The 14,426-nt window shown below is 42.4% G+C and overlaps 2 protein-coding genes across 2 annotated transcripts; both read right to left on the reverse strand.

Annotated features, from left to right (window-relative positions):
- Positions 1-5,160: 5,160 nt before the first annotated feature.
- Positions 5,161-5,944, reverse strand: LOC102021509 (keratin-associated protein 3-3). Its single transcript, XM_005394379.1, has one exon. The coding sequence runs from the start codon at positions 5,898-5,900 to the stop codon at positions 5,604-5,606; it is 297 nt and encodes a 98-aa protein (XP_005394436.1). The 5' UTR covers positions 5,901-5,944; the 3' UTR covers positions 5,161-5,603.
- Positions 5,945-8,407: 2,463 nt separating this feature from the next.
- LOC102023660 (keratin-associated protein 3-1-like) lies at positions 8,408-8,707 on the reverse strand. The gene has a single exon (XM_005394619.1). It carries the CDS (start codon positions 8,705-8,707, stop codon positions 8,408-8,410), a length of 300 nt encoding a protein of 99 aa, XP_005394676.1.
- Between the last annotated feature and the right edge of the window lie 5,719 nt (positions 8,708-14,426).

Genomic DNA, 14,426 nt, shown 5'->3' on the forward strand with positions numbered 1-14,426 from the left:
AAAATTATTTATTTATTTATTTTCATCTCTTTTGAGACAGAGTTTCACTATGCATTTCAGGCTGGCCTTGAACTCACTTTGTAGCTGAGGCTGGCCTCGAATTCACATAGTCCTGCTTCAGCCTCCTGAGTGCTGGGATTACAGGCATGTACCACCATACCCAGCTGGGAAAATTTTAAAAATATTTATGATTTCAGTTTTTAATTATAACATACTATATATTCATTAAAATATTGGATGATATAGAAATGTATAAAAACAAATCACTCATGATCTCATCAGTAGAGGTTATCTATTAGTATTTTATATATATACATACAGAGAATCGTTTTTATATATTGCTTTGACCCTTTCATTACATTACGAGAATCACATTGCAGTTTAGGCTCTATGACTCACTCTTTCATTTAAAAATATATATTTTCATTATCTTATATTCTTGAGTATATTTAATAATGTTATTTCTAATTTTTCTTAGCATTTCTCATATAATTACATTTCTACGTTACTTAAAATTTCCATATTATTAAGCAAGTAGGTTATTTTCAATGTTTTTCTGTGATAATTGTGGTAAAAGAGCAACTGTGTGCATAAATCCCATGCACATTTCTGAGTATTTCAGAAACAGAAACAATAATTAGGCAGAACTGTAACAGATGCTAATTTTCAATATTTTTCAGGCTTTAGTAGTCATTGCCTGACAGCTCTCTAGAAGGGTTTTATTTACCTGTTGTTTTTCTACCTGTTTTATCAGCTATGTTTGACTGAGAACTCCCACTTCCTTATAACTTTTGTGGATATTTTAGAAGTGATATTTGATGAGTGAAAATGAAATTTCCTCATTATGTTGTGTTCCTTTAATAAATAATTACGTTAAAACATTCTTGTGTATATTTATCTTTCCATTGAGAATTAGCTTCCATTGAGAATTATCCTGTGCTATTAATTGTAGGCAAGTAGATTTTTTTTTCCTTATGCCTACAGACTCCATGAAAGAATGACTTCTACCCACAACGTGAAAATTCAAGTAAAATTGCTACCAATGGAAAGCAAATTTTGGGCCTGAGCTAGATTATCATGTTACCTTTGATTTAATTCCCCTCTTCACGAGTGTATCGTATTTTCTCCCCAAACTGAAGGTAGCTATGGCAGGAAAGACCCATATTCTACTTCCAGTGCACCATTTGCATTCAGGCAGTACTCAGTTTCAGCGTGAGCATTAGGTAGGTTCCTGGCCAGTATTAGCCTTACACCTCAAATCATTCTCAGCGTGGGCGGACTTGCTCCTCCTTCAAGCCCTGGCTGTTCACATGCCGCTCCGCCTCCTCCTCTGAGTCTACCAGTGCACCGTGGGGAGCACACTCATTTGTTTTGGGAATGGGGAAGTAGGACCAAGGGGACCACGTTAAGAGCCAAAGAGCTCTTTCCTCATCCAGGTGCTGCTGGTTTCCTTTCTCGTTAGGGGCGCGATTCACTTTTTAGAGCCTCATCTTTCTTTCTGCAAAACAAAGGTAATAATGTCTACATTGCTCCACTTAGAAGGTTATTGTGAGGGTTACATGGGATAAAAAGTGGAGAAGTCCAAAGACAACCGTAAAGAGCTACCCGGAGATAAATTATTATCACCACTCAAGTAAGCTGTGGATCCACTTCAAGGCAAAATAAAGGTGAAATAACCAACAGGAGAAAGTGCAGCACGGGGCCAATGGTAAGTAAGGGAGTGACCTTGTGGGAAATAGCGAATATTAATCGCTGAAGCTTATGACAAGATCCCGGGATCTAGCTCAGCGGCACAAGCACCTGCCTAGGAAATGCAAAGTCCTGAGTTTGATTCCCGGTACCAAAAAAAAAAAAAGCTTATAACGAATAAATAAATATTCAAACATACAAGGAGAGAAAGCTGTGGCATAAGAATTTATAAATCAAAAATCTGAAAAAGTTACCTGCACCTCAGATTGGAAATGGAGGATTGACGACATGGGCGGATGGCCCAGGACTTCCCCCAGGTTTATCTGCGTAAACGTCTGCCAGGCTGTGCACTCTGAAATAGAGGGAGGCATTTAGGACTGATAAATATTTCCTCCAATAGCTAACAAGTCAATTTTATAGACATTCATTGAGCAATCACCGTGTGCCAGACACTGACAAATGCTGGATCTACCTCAATGAGTGAAATAAACGTTATCCCTGCTCTCATGGAATTTATGGCCTGGTGAGAAAATTTACCACATACATAATATATTATTATAAGTTGCTGTTACACTATCTGATAGTAGAAAGGAAAAAAATAAGTAGGAAAGAGAAAAAATAGTAGGAAGAGAAAAAAATCATAAAAATAAAAGGAAGAAAGTTATTTTGCCATTTCAAATGAAATATGGCAGAGGAAAAATGGCTTTCAGACAGTTACAATTAGAATTTCATGGCAGAAGGACGTCAGTTTCTTACTCAGAACTTACTGGTCCTTAGAGTTTGCCACAAAAGGTTAAAAGAATTGTTATTTATGTTGAACGTCCTGTTTCTGTAGTTACGATTTAAGATTGTAGAGCAGGAGCAGTTGTAAAATGGCAAGTGTGTGGTGGGTGATAAGCTCATCCTTTTTGTTGACAAGATCTATAGTACTTTATTAAAATATATTTCCTCTTCAGAGGCCTTAGAAACCTGGGGATTACTCTCCTTTGTTTATAACCAAAGATGAAGAGTCCTAGAGTGGTGACGTAACTGCCCTCAGATGACTTGGTGACTCACTGGGATCGTGATACCCTACTTGTGGTTTTTAATGGGGGTTTAAACCATGTGTCAGAGCTACAAAACCTATTTTTTTCTTGAAATAAAAGGTCTCTCTTTTCCTTTGAGTAAAGGCAGGAAAATATGGCAATTCTTGTTTATTTTTATTTTTACTTTTGTCTTTTTTGTTTTTGTTTTTCTTCCGGTACCAGGAATTGAACTCATGACATTGTGCTTGCCAGGCAGGCGCTGTGCCACTGAGCTAAATCCCCAGCCCCTCTTTTTGTCTTTTTGAGACAGGGACTCACCATGCAGTTCAGGTTGGCCTCCAGCTCATTTAGGTAGCCCAGGCTGGTCTCGCAACGATCCTCCTGCCTCAGCCTTCTGAGTGCTGGGATTTCAGGTGTGCGCCACCACGCCTGGTGCAATACTTGTTTATATGGTAGATTTTCAAAGTGATGAAAATCTATACACGCACACATTTGTCCAGTTTTAATTATTATTCTCTTTAGTCATGAGGGATCTCTGTGGCAGTAAGACGTAAATCAGAGATTGACAATGGAAGAAACAGCAGCATAGTATGATTATTAGCCCCGACTTCAAATCTTTCATGGCTTTGAGACTTTCATTGAAGCTTCTTCCATCCACCCTTCTTCCCAGGGTCCTCCGGTAGCTCCCCACACCCTTGTGACTTATTAAGCTGCTGCTCCATCTGCACCGGCAGCTCTCACTCCTCCTCCTGCCTGTGCCTCCTTGAAGACTATGCCAGAGAGCGAAGAGGCTCCCTGGTACTGTGGCCCTGCGCTGGAGCTGGCTCCCCGCCCTGCGTTCAGGCCTAGCCGCTCCTCGACCCTCAGCCGCAGTGGGAGTCAGAGAGCAGCACAGGTCTACGTGAGAGAAATTAACACGCATGTGTTGTGATTACAATAACTTGCCTGTCTTCTTCCCCAGATTTGGGAGAAGTTTCAGGGTGCTTTAGGGAAACGGTTTCTTTTGTGAAATTTTTGAAATTTTCTTAATATGTGCCTACTGCCCAGAGCAGTGGTGTTCATTGCGGGGAAGTGATCGGCCTGGTGACATATCTTGATTGTTTTCTATCTCTTGACCCGATCCTTTTCCCTTCCTATCCCCCATAATAGCATTTCTTTTTTATTTACCCTTCTAGCTCAAAGATGGTGCCAGGCACAGGGGAAACACTTGGGAAATATTGGCCGAATGAATGAGCAAATCTGCCAGATACCTTTGCCACAGGATCCTAGATGTATCCCCGCTAGACCTCTGTTCATTCAAAGTCTGACTCTTAAGAAGCCTGTGGAGATCTTTGAAGAAATCTCTCTCTGGAGAGACCACCAGGTTTTTCAAGGACACTTAAAATGCATTTGTTTAAAAGCATTTGCTTTTCTTCTTTCTTGCCCTACTTTTTCCCAACCCACACATATTCTCCCAATTTTATCTCAGTGATTTTTTCAGATTTGGACTTTCTTTTTTCTTTTCTTTTCTTTTTTTTTTTTTGAGACAGGGTCTTGCTATGCAGTTCAGACTGGCCTTGAGCTCACTTAGTAGCCCAGGCTGGTCTTGAACTTGCAGTGATCCTCCTGCCTCAGCCTCCCAAGTGCTGGGATTACAGGCGTGTGCTACTATGCCCAGCTTTTTTGTGTGTGTGGACTTGTGTTTTTACATGTGTATTGTATGTAAGTGTATGTGTTTGCATGTATTATAAACGTGTATATTGCACAGAAAACATATCGCACACGAATCCTCTTTAGGCTCAGAAAAGCATAATCTGCATGAGATAAAGTTAAGCAGGTTAATAAAGTTAATTAATGCAGCAAGTCATGTTTAATCAATATTTTAGCTCTAGCTCTCAAGCTCTCACCTGACTGTATTGGATTACATAGTGAGTTCAAGGCCAGCCTGAACTACATAGAGAGACCCTGTCCAAAAAAAAAAAAAAAATCTTACGGTTTTGATTCCTCTTGTACATGTTAAGTTGACATCACAACTTTGTTCATTAAGCTTCCACCTATGTTCGCATTGGAGGCTCTGAGATGTAGAAAGAAAGGCACCTTAGAGCCAGATGTACCAGGAGTTAATTCTGGCTTTCTTAGTAACTAGGTTTCTGACTTCGAGCATGCTGGATTGCTCTTAAATCCCCGTTGCTCCCATCTACTAATGCTACTTTGAGGGTTAAATGAATGAATACACGTGATTCACCCAGAAAAAACTAGAGAAATAAACACTGGCTTATTCCAACATGGTATTTACCCGAGGAGGAGAAGACCCAGAAAGTGAACATGAAAGATAACCAATGAAAAGTTAGCAGGCCATGTTAGTGAGTTTCAGTAATTCCTTAATGAAACTTAAAATATTATCTTTATCTGTGTTTTTAAATGGAAGAAATATACCCCCAACTCTAACATAAACAAAGAACACGTGTGGCCAGGGAAATAAAGTTTATTAGAAAACCTGTCAGCAGATTCTTTTGCTTTTATGAAACTATTGAATACAGGAAATAAGATCCAGGATGCAACATGACCAAGAAAACATGGTCTGAAGTCTTAAAGATTTTCATAGCATTTCGATAATGGAAGACTTTCAGTTGGCCAGATGAACCAAATTGTTATTCAGTCAAGAGGAATTTCTTCTGAACCAAATTGTTATTCAGTCAAGAGGAATTTCTTCTGAATAACAACCAAATTGTTATTCAGTCATAGAGGAGTTTCTTGGATTTCTTCCTGTTAGAGGCAAAGGTAGGGTTCCTGCTTCTAGGCCATCTGGTCTACCTTAACATCTGCTAACTTTCCGTGGCAAGTGAAGACTGACTAGATAGATACTGACTAGAGGGCTGCTGGTGTCATCATGTTGGGCCCCCTCACAGGTCAGCAGTTGCTTGGGAGGCAGGGGTCGCAGCAGCGCTGGGTGAAGGTAGTGAGGTTGATGGTCTCCAGGCCTGGCGTCGGCTGGCAGGAGTTCAGCAGGAAGCAGGTGGGCACACAGGGCTGGGGAACGTGGCAGGGTGGGGGTGTGTTGTCGCAGCAGGTGGGCTCCAGTTGCCAGACGGTGTGAGGGCAGGTGCTGGGCAGGCAGACCCCGCAGCGGCAGGACTTGTCTGAGGAGCAGATGGTGGTGGCGGGGCCGGAGGGGACACTGCAGCAGCGGGCGACGCAGCAAGCCATGGCACAGGAGGTCTGGTTGGGGCTGGTTTTCTTAGAAAGGTGAGGCTTCTGAGGTTCAAATGCCGTCTTCTCTCGCTTTGGGGCTTTTATATACCCAGCCCAGCGGGCTGGGCCCAACCAGGAGGCTTTCCACCCTTCGTTTTGTTTATGACACTCTTTTCCACTGAGATTTTGTAATCAGTTTGGAATTTTCTTGTGTATTAAGAGTTCCAGCCCTTATTAAACCAATCAAGTTTTTGACTCACTGACTTGTTATTTTTGTCACAAGATCATCATATTTTATCTTCACAGGCTTCTGGTATACCCAAGCTTGCATGAACTGTGGTGATCATTCCAAGTGACTTCTGCTATGGTTTTGCAGGTTAAGACCTTCTCGTTTCTTCCTCCTCAGTTTTAAACAATATACACAACATGATGTGATTTCTAATAACAATTTTAGAGCAAACAACTCAAATGGTTAATTGGATCATTTTCAATTCAATAAGGTCAACAAGGATAGGAGTACTTAAAGGTGAATGTTTCATTGGATTACTCTGTGCATCTCAAGCATATTAGTCTTGTTTACTGATGATATAATTCAGATTCTAGAGAGCAAGCAAGGTGACAGAATGGTATAGGGCTAAACTCATTTTCATTATTATAAGTAAATCGACTGTGAGTTTCCAAAGATTGTGCTACACTGTCTTTATAGTGTCAGCATTTTTAAAGTTATACCAACCTTGTAGTGAGTCAAAATTATCTGAGGAAAGATCCACCCAGTTGCAATCCTTTTTGAAATATACCACTCAAAGAAAGCCAGCTCAGTCTTCATTTTTACTTGAGCAATGCACAGACTTTAAAATCAGAGGAAACTGAAGGAATAGGAGCAATCCCACAGTTCAGAGATTAACAGTGGGCTTTGGAAGGGGATTTGCTCTAATGTAGCTTAGAGCTGTGGCGTTCACGTACATCATTTTTCATGGGCTTCCGACTCAGCGTGTTTGTTTGGTTTTATCTCTTGGCTCTTCAGCTGATGACTGATTCCTTTGAGGAATGCCGTACACAGCACCTTCAGTTCAGTGGTTCTTGATTTTCTTTCTGGAAGGTTGGCAGTTGAAGGAGTCAGACTGGACAATCTCCTGGGGGCAACAGTCCATGTTCTGACATCTTTGCAAACCTCCGCGCGAAACTTCTTGGTGGAGTCTGCCTTCCATAACTTGCTAAACGGCAAGTGTTTGTTGCATAAAGGTGAAGAACAGATCCCTTGCTGAATTGTTTTGGGGAGGATGTCATCAAAAACCCATATGAGTTTTAAAAGAAGAGATAGTTGACTAAAAAAAAATACCAGTGGAAAATACTACCTGTTATCATGAGGGTTAGATACTGTATGTGAGAAGAGCCTTTGTGTGGAATGGGTTCGCTCTGGGCTTAGATACTGCAATTCACCGTAAGGCACATCAGAGAAAAATGGAGGTAAAGCTTCCCGGGTCCTTGCCACCCCCCGTGACCTCCCTGTATGTCTTCTTTGGGTTAAAGTGTCCTTCTGCGATTGAGCTGTTGCTTCCCAATCCTGCTCCCTCCTCCAGCCTCCGCTCCAATATCTCCATAAAGACATGAGGTGACCCTTCCGTTGTTTTCCTTTTCTCCTCTGCCCTGCAGAATGGGCTCACCGTCCTTCCGTGTAGACGCTGCGTTCTGGTGTATATGATAATCTCTTACCTTTGGCGTTCTCCAATACAGGATCCTGGAAAGTGGGAATTTTATCTTAATCTTGCCTCTTTCAAGCACCTGGGACTATGCCTGGAACCCAGTAGACACTGAACTGGATCAAATTACAGATTAGAATGTATGCTGATGTCTAGTTTCCAGCTTCCCTCCCTCCTAAAGGAAGCATGAATTTATTTAAATAGGCAGGAAAGGGCCCAGATGTAGCTCAGTGGCACAGAGCCTGCCTGGCAAGTGTGAGGTTCTGAGTTTGAGTTTGATTCCTAGTACCAAAAAAAAAAAAAAAAAAAAAAAAAAAGAAAGAAAAAGAGAAAAAAATAACAGGAAAAAAAAAGTAGGTTCTAACCTTGGAATTTAAAGCAACTCTCAGCTTAGAGTGAATGTATTTTATTACACATGCAGGTTTTCTTTTCCAGATGTCTGCACGCCCCTGGGAGACTTCCTCCGGGCTGTGAGATTTACGCTGATGTCATCAGAAGCTGTAATTCTGCTGGATGTGTTTATGGCTTCACGATGCCTGTGTGAAGAGTCCTTGGCCAATTATAGCATTAAACAGTAAGACATTACATGGTTTGGGGAGTACTGCTGTTTATTTACTTTTAAAGCAAGGAGGTTCATGAGGGCATTGTTTCCCATTGCTTGGAAATCATTGCTCCAAACAAGGAAGGAGCACTTCTGGAACACTGAAGGCACGGAGTTAAGACATCTTCCAGAGCATCTAATTAAAGGATATCTGCTAAGCATCCCTCAGTGACGATTGGAGGTCCCCAGGTAACCTGGGCAAGCTCTCCGAAATGACTGCACTAGCAGCAAGCAGGGCCACATTCACAGGACTGGACACAGGTGGTGACAGAGACCCCGGCCAGGTTTGGGGCAGGGTTGTGCTTGGTGAGCAGCCAGTATGATGACACATAGGAGTCAGGCACACAGCAGGGCGGGGGGCAGGTGTCACGGCAGGTGGGTTGAAGGAGGCTGACCTTGTGCGGGCAGGTGCTGGGCAGGCAGACCTCACATGGGCCGCAGATGTCAGAGGAGCAGAGGCTGGTGGTAGGGCCAGTGCGGACAAGTCTTCCCCTTTGGAGACGCGAGTGAGAGCAAGCCATGGTGACAGTAGTCAGGTAGATGTTTGCTGCTGGGGGAGGCTTTTCTCTATGGAGTTGTCCTGGCTGGGTCTTTTATACCCACCTGTTTGAGCTAACACGGCTTCTGTCCACCAGGATGTTTCCTTGTTGCCTGCATAACCCTACACAAATAATGCACTAACTTCTCCCTTCTGCCGCGGCATGAGCTCTCCTTGTTTTCTTTGGTTGTGTTGTGACATTCAAACTTGCTTCCTGCGGCAGTCTCCAAATGGCGCCTGCAACACATAAACACCCCCATACCTGCCTTGATTTTCCTCTTTTCTACCAACCAGAATGTCTTCTTACAAGCGATCACTGCTGAGTGCAGAGAATCCAGAGTGACGTTCCCGAGAACTAAGAAATCACGCTCTTCAGATCATACCCTTCACGCATCTGGGAGGAGAAAACATGTGGGACTTCTTTCTACCAGATTCACATCAGTATTTTCCACGGGCTTGAGGGAATCAATGCAGAATGAAGCTATGAACATGATCCTGCCTGAGGCGTGCAGAGCCTGCTAGATGCTTTTCCACAGCTACATTCTATATTATCTAAACATGCAATTACAAATAAATGTGAAAAGCCCTCGGTCTCACAAAGGATTGCTTGTTTAAACCACAAATTGGAGCAGATAAACCCAGGATCGGGAGACTATATTGGGCCTGAACAGTGAGCTCCCATCTCTTTGCAAAACAGCATAATTTTTTCCCCAGAAACACCAGATTGCTGACTTGTTTGTTTCATTTTTCAAAAGCGCTTCCAAGCTGGTGATGACCACCGGTCAGAAAGACAGAAGACAGACAGACAGACAGGAATCTTTCCAAAATTCCTTTCACCTTAATTCTGTGTTACTGGCAACATGTTATGACTAAAGTTAGTATGTGATTACAGTATAGGAAACTCATCAGCTAATACATACATTATTAAGTCAAGTATTTATTGAATCTTTAATATATTCTGAAGAGTGTGGTGGGGACAGAAAAATAGACGACATGGTCCCTTGTTTACCAAGAGTGCATGGTCTGGTGTCTGATGAAAGAAGCTAGAAGCTCCTTTGCATATGACTCCAACAACATATAATTAAGTACCTGGTAAGGACATGGAGGTAGTTTTGGAAGTAGTTTTGTTTTGTTTTGTTTTGGTACTGGGCATCAAACTTACAAGCTTGTGCTTGCCAGGCAGGCACTATGCTGCTGAGATATATCCCCAGCCCTGGAGCTAGTTTTGAATCCTGATTATAATTTACAGTTGTAAGACCTATATCAAGTTACTTAACCTCTAGCAACTTCAGCTTTCTCAACCACAAATTTGGAGAAAATAATGATCTATTATAGTCTTATCACAAGAATTAAGTAAATATCAAGTGGGAATTACATGGGTCATTCATTTCTTGTACCAAAATAGGACCAAAATGATCAAGAAAGCCTTCAGGGGAGACTTGGGTTAAGTTGATTTTGATCAGAAATGCTTATAAAATAACTAAGTGCATTTTGGGCGAGAAAAACAATGACTATTTGGGTGATGCTGTCCTGCCTCTACCCCTAGCAGGACTGGAAGCTCATATCCACCCATAGCCTTTTGTGGTATTCTTTGGTACACATATCGGTTCTCTTTATCAGATAGAACTCCCTTCAAAACAGGGCCATTATCTTATTCACCACGGTATTTCTAGTACCTACTACAGTGTTGGGATTTTGGGGTGGAATCTAGAGGCTAGAATATAGTAGAGAAACATTGAAGGAAGTTTTGAAAATAATGAAAGCCAGTTTTTATCCCATTATTTTTGTATCAAATTTACTCATGGAAGAATGCAAACGCAATCAACTTCATGCAAAGTATTTCAACAGAGAGAGTTTGAATAGAGGGGATTATAGTTTTAATCCCCTAAGTATTGGAGGACAGATACAGCAAAGTAGGAAACTGAGGTGATACAGGGAGGAGCTATCAGCTCTAGGGTTGGAGAATGAACAGAGGAGATTGGGTTTAACTGAACTGAGGAGCTTGGAAGTGCACTGCCCAGAGTGCAGGCCCTGTGGGGTCAGCGCTTGGGTCTCTGCAGGGACACCTTCCTTCTCTGTGGGTGCTGGTGTTTCTAAGAGGCATAGTGAGCCCTTGCTCCTTCTCTCCTTCCCTCCCTCTCCTTCTGCCCTCCCTCCCCTTCTTCTCTCTGTTCTTCCCTCTCCCTTCCCTTCCCTTTCCTTCCCTTACCTGATGGAGACCACCTTGAAGCAGACCTGAGCAGGACTTAAGTTAACCAATTAGTTTTTCATGTTTACTTGTGAATCTGTCCAAGGCCTAGTCTTCTTGTCTGGAAATGGAGGATTCATAGTAAGTGAACCTCTGTGAGTCACTAATCCCTGCCAAAACCTGTAATGGTGATGAAGCCAGAAAGCCTCAAAGGATAAAATAAGATCACAGCCAAGGACACCTGGATCTGATCTGATCTCAACTGGATAAAGACTGTAGCCTCAGGCATCTCACTCTTGGGTGGATTAACTTAATACCTTACTTGGAGAAGTCCTGGAGTGATTCAACCCTTCTTGAGCATTCCCCTCCATTCTTCTGGTAACTAAATAGATATGGGTGACCCAGAGAAGGTCTTAGCCTTATCCCCAAGAGAATCTCAAATTGTGTGAGAGGGCTCTGATCCTCCTGGAGCCCTGAAATCATTCCATTTGCCTCTTTTTATTTAGCCTTCTCTGTACACTAGTGCAAGAGATTGTGGACCTGATCAGCCTGCAATAACTAAGGGGTATTAACCCTATATTTCCCTTCACTTCTCTTTTCCCCCTGCCCTTCCTTTCCTTTCTCATCCCTTCCTTTGCCTTCCCTTTTCCTTCCTACCTTCCTTCTCTCCTTCCTTCCTTCGTTCCTTCCTTCCTTTCTGTCTGTTTGAGGAAGCTGGAGATCACAACTTACCATTGCTGCCAGATAGAAGATTGTTGGTTGCTGGAGCAACAGGTGCCTCTTTCCTTCTTAGGAACTTGCAGTCTCATTCTAGCGCCCTCTATGGGTAGAACCTTACAGAAAACCAGCTGAAGGAATACTATTAAGTCCCTGTCTGAGTATCACAAAGCTGAGTGTGAAAAGGTGGATGCAGAGGTTGCTCTAAGGGCTGCATCTGTTTTAATTAATTTACTCTTCACTCCAGTTCTATGAGATACAAATGGCTTTTCATCTTGTGTAACAGTTGGCCTCGTAATTAATAAGCGATAGAGCTGCAATTTAAAGCAAGACAGCCCGAGGCCGTGGCATAAAGGCTGGTTACGAGTGGAGCACTAGTTGTGTCACCTCAAGGTCAGCAGTGAGTGAGATTCGCTGGGACAACCGCACCAGGTTATGCAGGGTGGGGGCAGCCACTCCCAAGAGCTGAGCCAGTGGAAACAATCATCTTGCGTCCTCAGCTTTCCTTGAGCAATTCAATCTGATCAATAGTTTTAAAGACAGGGAAGCTTGGTCTGACCAAGGTGCAGAGTGGCCAGAGGGAAAGGCAAAGGCACCTGACTCAAGGACAGCTGGGAGATCAGCCATGATCAGTCCACAGTGGACAAGGACAGAGAGGAAGTCCTGGAGAGCAGGCACCGCTTGAGGGGAAAGTGAAATTCCTTCCTTTTCTACTCTGTTATCAAGAAGAAATAATTATTAACTTGAAGTGCAGTTTCATTTAACCTGGGGCTAAATTATTGAAACTTAGCTGGAGAATTGGAAGTGCGCATGAGTTGCGCATATTCTGTGCGTCAATTCAAGGTTAACGACCCAGCCAGTATTCTGCCCTGGTGAGGCAAGTCAGTATTTAAAGACTGACTTAAGATGAGAAGATGGTTTTCCTTTCATTATTTTATTTTGGAAAGGTTTTTGAGTTTTTAAAATCAGCGTCTGTCTGCTGCCTGTCCTCATGACCTTTGTTTTGGGGAATTGGTACACATCTATATCGTGTCGTGGTCATTCTCCTTACCTCATCTCTGCCCTCACTTTCGAAACATAGACAGTCTCTGATGCTCTTTGCATATATTCATTTCCTCTTACACTATAATCACTGCAGAAAATGCCACTACTGTACATGAGCAAACACAAAATTTAAAGGGAGAGTGGAGGGTGTGTGGTCTAGTGGCATGTACTCACATCTGAATACAAACAGCCAGGGGCCATCAAATCTCCTCTTGCTGTCTGGGAAGGAGCAAGGGCTCTGGTGTAACGGAAAGAAAGGGAATTTGCATGCTAAAGGCCCATATGAATAATACAATGGTATTACTATGGTAGCAGTGGGATACTTGCAGTTATTTCCAATATTAAAAATAAAGACTAAATATTTATCCCATGTAAGCTTGACATGGTAATGGTGATTATCTTATACAAATCCCACTTTTCTTACTGATTCTTTTAAATATATTTATGGACAAAAATGAAAGAATTAATACGTTTTTTATTTTTTGAGAATCTGGAGCAGGAGGATTGCAAATTTAAGCCTAGCTTGGGCAACTGAGTGAGACTCTGTCTTAAAATATAAAATGGAAATAATGGGATGGGGGCGTAGTTCAGTATGAATTCTCAGTCTGGCCCTCACCCTCTCTTTTTCTCCCTCCCTCCTTTCTTCCCTCCCTTACCTCCTAGTGGGGACTAGCCCTGGTGCCTCAGGCCTGCTAAGCAAACTCTCTGCAACTGAGCTGTATCCCTAGCACTTTGCTAAATGTTTATTTTGAGGTAGATGCTCAGCAAGTTGTCCGGGCGGGCTTTGAACTTGGATCCTCCTGTCTCAGCCTCTGGAGTAACTCAGATGACACATGTACACCACGGTGCTCAGCCACAAATGCATAGTTCACAAAACAAAAAGCTACCTTTGAGGGGAAAGGTTGAGAACCACTCTGTCGTAGGAATGGTGAGTCTCACCTGGGATGGGTCATTGAGGCCAAATGGTGTCTACTCTGAGGGTCATTTGGCTCTTACTGTAACCTGCAGACAAAAACAGGCAAGAGAATAACAAGGAAATTGATGTCTCAGGAAGCCAGGCACAGGTAGGAAACTACTACACTTCTGAGGAAACTGAGACAAAAATGGGGAGAGAAACCACTCCTCCCAACCCCAGGGCAAGTCCACCAAAAGGCACAACTGGATTGCACTCTGTCTGCAAAGAACTTACTGTACTTGGGTGTTTCCAGTACCACCAAGGTGATGAATTAATGATTAGCAGAAATGCTTTTTTAAGAGGAACAGTATATTTTGGCTCTTAGACTCGTGTGACTATTTTTGGTATATAGAAAATGCTGCACTGTGGCCTGATATTGTTAGGACGTTTTAAAGACATGATAATACATGTCATTTGGACTAGTAAATCTGCATGCATAATTAGGACTATTGCAGACTGACACGAGCTCATTTAAGAAGGAAAGGAATACTCAATATTTTGTTTTTTGTCTTTTTGAGACAGGGTCTCACTGTGTAGTTCAAGTTGGTCTTGAGCTCACTTTGTAGCTTAGGCTGGTCTCAAACTCACAAGGATCCTCCTGCCTCAGCCTCCTGAGTGCTGGGATTATAGGCATGCACTGTCACACCCAGCCTCAATAAATGTTAATATTCACTAAAAATTGATTTTTCTGGAAGACAGCATATGTATGTGTGTATGTGTGTGTGTGTGTGTGTGTGTGTGTGTGCGTGTGTATCTATATCTATCTATCTCTCTATATATATCTATCTATCTCCAAGG

Source organism: Chinchilla lanigera, unplaced genomic scaffold (assembly GCF_000276665.1).
Source record: "Chinchilla lanigera isolate Chin_1 unplaced genomic scaffold, ChiLan1.0 scaffold00050, whole genome shotgun sequence".
Lineage (NCBI taxonomy): Eukaryota > Metazoa > Chordata > Mammalia > Rodentia > Chinchillidae > Chinchilla > Chinchilla lanigera.

What these genes read in the sequence shown, in the direction of transcription:
- LOC102021509 (XM_005394379.1), bottom strand. Translation starts at nt 5,900, where the DNA reads ATGGCTTGCTGCGTCGCCCGCTGCTGCAGTGTCCCCTCCGGCCCCGCC.
- LOC102023660 (XM_005394619.1), bottom strand. Translation starts at nt 8,707, where the DNA reads ATGGCTTGCTCTCACTCGCGTCTCCAAAGGGGAAGACTTGTCCGCACT.